Genomic DNA, 3883 nt, shown 5'->3' with positions numbered 1-3883 from the left:
AGCAGCTACATAAACAATGAGAAAGGAGAGAACATGTCCAGGAGAGGTGAGAGCAGAGGTCGATAAGATAGAAGCTGAAGGGAAATGGGCAGGACTGATGCACAAAGTCAAGAGTAGACACCTGAAAAACACACGGAGTAAGAAATAAAAAAAATAGAAGACATAAAACCTTGGTGAGGCTGGTAGACACGGAAAACAACAGAAATAATAAACAAGTACTGTCTACCCAGAGATACAAAAGAGATTGTGTTTTAATTGTAAGAGAACGCTGGGTACAACTTTGTAGAAAACAATCTTCGGGCCCCCTAGGGGCTCAGTCAGCGAAGCGTCCGGCTTCGGCTCAGGTCAGGATCTCACAGCTCACGAGCTCAAGTCCCGCGTCGGGCTCTGTGCTGACAGCTCGGAGCCCGGAGCTGCTTCGGATCCTGTGTCTCCTTCGCTCTCTGCCCCTCCCCCATGCCCGCTTTGCCTCCCTTCCTCTCTTAAAAATAAACAACCATTAAAAAAAAAAGAAAACAATCTTAAGATCTCCATAAACTAACTTATTTTCTCAGAAAATGTAAGTCACCACAAGGTAACCCCTGAAAAGGTAAAAGACTCAGAAAGATGGATACTTTAAAATACTGAGTTGTAAAAAAAAAAAAAATTCTCCCAAAGTTACTCTCTTTCCAGTGACAGATGAGTCTATGACTTCAAATCAAATGTAACTGTGATACCAAACTGGGCAGAACACAAAAAATAAAACCAAAGACAAAATTTCCTATGAAGAAATATAAAAATCCTAAGCAGAGATTCAGCAGTTTGTTATGATAATCACACACTCCGAGCACGTCACAGTGGTCCTGGGCGTGTGATGTTTCTTGCCGTGAACAGTCTCCTGAAGAGATGAAGGCAGCCCTGTGGACTGGCCGCCCCAAGCTCCGCCCCATCTCTGACTTTCCAAGCCTCCTTCTAGAAAGGAGTGACCATTGGACAGCTTCCTACTAATGTGACGTAAGCAGAAACCCCTTTGGATGAGGCTTCCAAGGAAAACTCTCATTTTCTTGATAGTAAGTAACTATACACTCCTTTTGTCCTTCACTCTTCTTCCTCTTCTCCCTTCCTGGAATTCAGAAGTGATGCCTGGAGGCACAGCAGCCATATTGCAACAATGAAGACAGATGCTACATGCTAAATCTAGTGAGGAAATCAGATGGAAAGAACCAGGGTCCTTGATGATACTGTTAGTCACCACGGGTCACCTCCTCCATCTTACTTTCTGTCTTACTTGCATATTTCTATTTAACCACACCCAACCTTTATATTAACAGTATCCTATCATGTACCATGCTAGAGGTTGCATATTTAAAACATTTATATTTCGTCTTATTTTCAGAAGACAAATATATCCTTTTTTCATATGTCACTGTTCTTTTTCTTTTTTACTTACAGTCAAATCCCTTCCTATTAACCTTTTATTCAACAAATATGTATTGAATATTGAGGCTTACAGCTTTGTATCTTGAAAGACCTGTGATGGAGTTTCATGCAGTCTTGGTCTTTAAGTCCTTAGTACAAGGCGTTGACCTCTACCTGGTGGACGGAGGGGGGACCCAGTGCCCCCGTCAAGCTCAGCTGTGACACCGTTCCGCAGCAATAGGCACAACGTTTTAGTTTTGCAAAGTCAGGAATAAAGCAACATTACCCGTCATGGCCACTGCTGCTGCCGCGGTGACTGGCAGAAGACAACCAGATAAAACACGCGGCGGGGCCCGGGGTCGATCTGGAGGCATCTGCCCAGCATCTCTGGCCTCTGAATGGGCCCTGACCCGGGAGGCTGGCCGTGGTCCTGGGTCCTGGCCTCAGCCCTGCTCCGCTCCCCTGCCCCCCTCTCATCGGGATGGGGCTGGATCTCACCATGTGCAAAGAGAGAAGTGACCTCAGCACCAAACCAACTCAGAGGGAGCCTCAGGGTGCTTTCCCAGATCTGACCTGCTGCCCAGAGTTGGGGGGTCAGTTTCTGGTCCCCCGTCCTAGGCACCTCTGACCAGCATCTAGGCCCATCCCCGGACCAACCATGGAGATCCTGCCTCAGGCCCAGCGCTGAGGGCAGTGCTGAGTCACCCTTTAAGCCAGGACCCGGCGCTGCATGGTGGGGGGCCCGGGCTCCACGCAGGACCCTGGGATGGTCCCAGCCACAGCCCCCTCCATGGCTCAGTGGAGTGACCAGGACGCTAACAAAGATTGAGGACCTGCTTATATGGCTCTGAGAGTGGAAGGTGTCCTCACACGGTCCCCACGGTGGCCCCGAGGAGCAGGCTACTGTATGCCCAGCAAGAACTGGCCGCCTTGCAGGAGTCTGTTCTGCTGGGGCCGCTCACCCTCCACTGCACCGGAGCACGCCCAGGCCTGCCGCCTGCCCACTGGGCCACACCGGACCATGTCCCCCGGCCACGGACCCCGGCCTTGTCCCACCACCCCCGGGCATGCCCCGGGTCTGCCCCCCTGCCCACCGGGGCCAGGCCCACAAGCCCTCTCTTGCGGCTCAATCCAGCCGCGTCTCCCAGAGCCCCATGTCCCTGACCAGGCGGCCGCCTGTCCTGCTCTGCCCGGTCTGGCAGTCTGGCCGTACATTCCCTCCTGCAAGTGTAGGGGCAGGTGGGGGCGCGGGCATCACGCACAGTCCAGGCAAGTCTGACCCACGGAGGGGCCACAGAACCGCTCCCCAAGAATGGTGCACCCCAATGGTATTCTATTTATAAGAAGTTTTCAAACAGGTTACCTTCAGGAGGCACGAGGGAACTTTCCAGAACGCTGGGGAAGTTCTGTTTCTTGACTTGGGGGCTGGTCACACGGAAGTGCTCTTCACCTCGTGCCCAACACTGATCTTCGGCGTGCCTCTCTGCACACACGATCTACTTCAGAAAAGCATCATGACGCGCTTACCAGCTGTTTTTAAACAACTGATTTAAGAGAAGCATCTACCGAATTCCCCTTTGAAAGGAGAGTAGGCTGACCCCTGGAGTCCGCAATAGGAGACACAGAGGACGACGCTTGTCTGTGGCCTGAAACAACGCTGGGTCCCGACCATCTCCTCCAACAGGGCGGGTGACAGCATCGCGCACCGTGTGGCTGGGAGGCAGGTGGGGACCCACGAAGTCAGAGTCAGGAGGAATGAACGAACCACGGCGACGGCGGCTCGTGGCCGGCAGGCGCTCGGGGTCGGGGCAGGTGCGGGACGGAGAGGCCGTGGGCGGCGGCTGCTCTCCCGGCCACGACGGGCAAGGACCTGGGCTGACCCGCGGCCAGGACCTGCCAAGCCTTCCGGGGCCCGGGGCACACGGAGCGCAGGCGGCCTCTCCGAACACGCTCTGTGACCTCGGGGGGACGTGTCTGCCGCCGCCAGACTTCCGCCCCATGAACTCTGGCCGCTTCCGGAGGCACCGGCCAGGGCGCATTTCCCGTGTCAAGCAACGCAGCTGGCGAAGAACGTTGTGACAGGCCACCCGCACGGCGGATTCGCACCTGGAGGACACAAGCTCCCCGAATCCCTGAGAAAAAGACACATTTGCTCAAAAGAAGAGACAAAGAACATGAGGATACAGCTCACAGCGGAGAAAAGCCCAGAAACATCTGGAAAGATCTGGAACTGCACAGGAAGCCAGGATGAGCAATGAGAGCAGCCCAGCCTGGCTGGGGGAGGGGGTGCAGCCTGCCCGCCGGTGGCCGAGGTGGGGGACAGGTGCTCGCGGGTCCTGTCAGCCTTGAGCCGACAATGACAGCTTCGATCCAAGTTCCTCAGGTGTGTCCCCTCCCACCCGGCGGTTCCATTCGGGTGTCTGCGGACGCGCTCCCTCGGCGCGGCGGGCCGTGTGTGCGTGTACGTGCGCGTGTGCGTGTGTGC

The 3883-nt window shown here is 54.6% G+C and overlaps 1 protein-coding gene across 1 annotated transcript in view; it reads right to left on the bottom strand.

The window, feature by feature from the left end:
• Positions 1–2960: 2960 nt before the first annotated feature.
• LOC115288693 (translation initiation factor IF-2-like) overlaps positions 2961–3883 on the bottom strand; it is a 1560-nt gene continuing 637 nt past the window's right edge. Inside the window, exon 2 of the mRNA XM_029936160.1 lies at positions 2961–3530. Within this exon, the coding sequence (XP_029792020.1) occupies positions 2961–3530 (570 nt within the window). The remainder of the gene's footprint in view (positions 3531–3883) is intronic.

The sequence above is a fragment of the Suricata suricatta genome, chromosome 3, assembly GCF_006229205.1.
Source record: "Suricata suricatta isolate VVHF042 chromosome 3, meerkat_22Aug2017_6uvM2_HiC, whole genome shotgun sequence".
Lineage (NCBI taxonomy): Eukaryota > Metazoa > Chordata > Mammalia > Carnivora > Herpestidae > Suricata > Suricata suricatta.
Note: the sequence above shows the minus strand (reverse complement) of the source record. Positions and strands in the feature narration are given on the sequence as shown.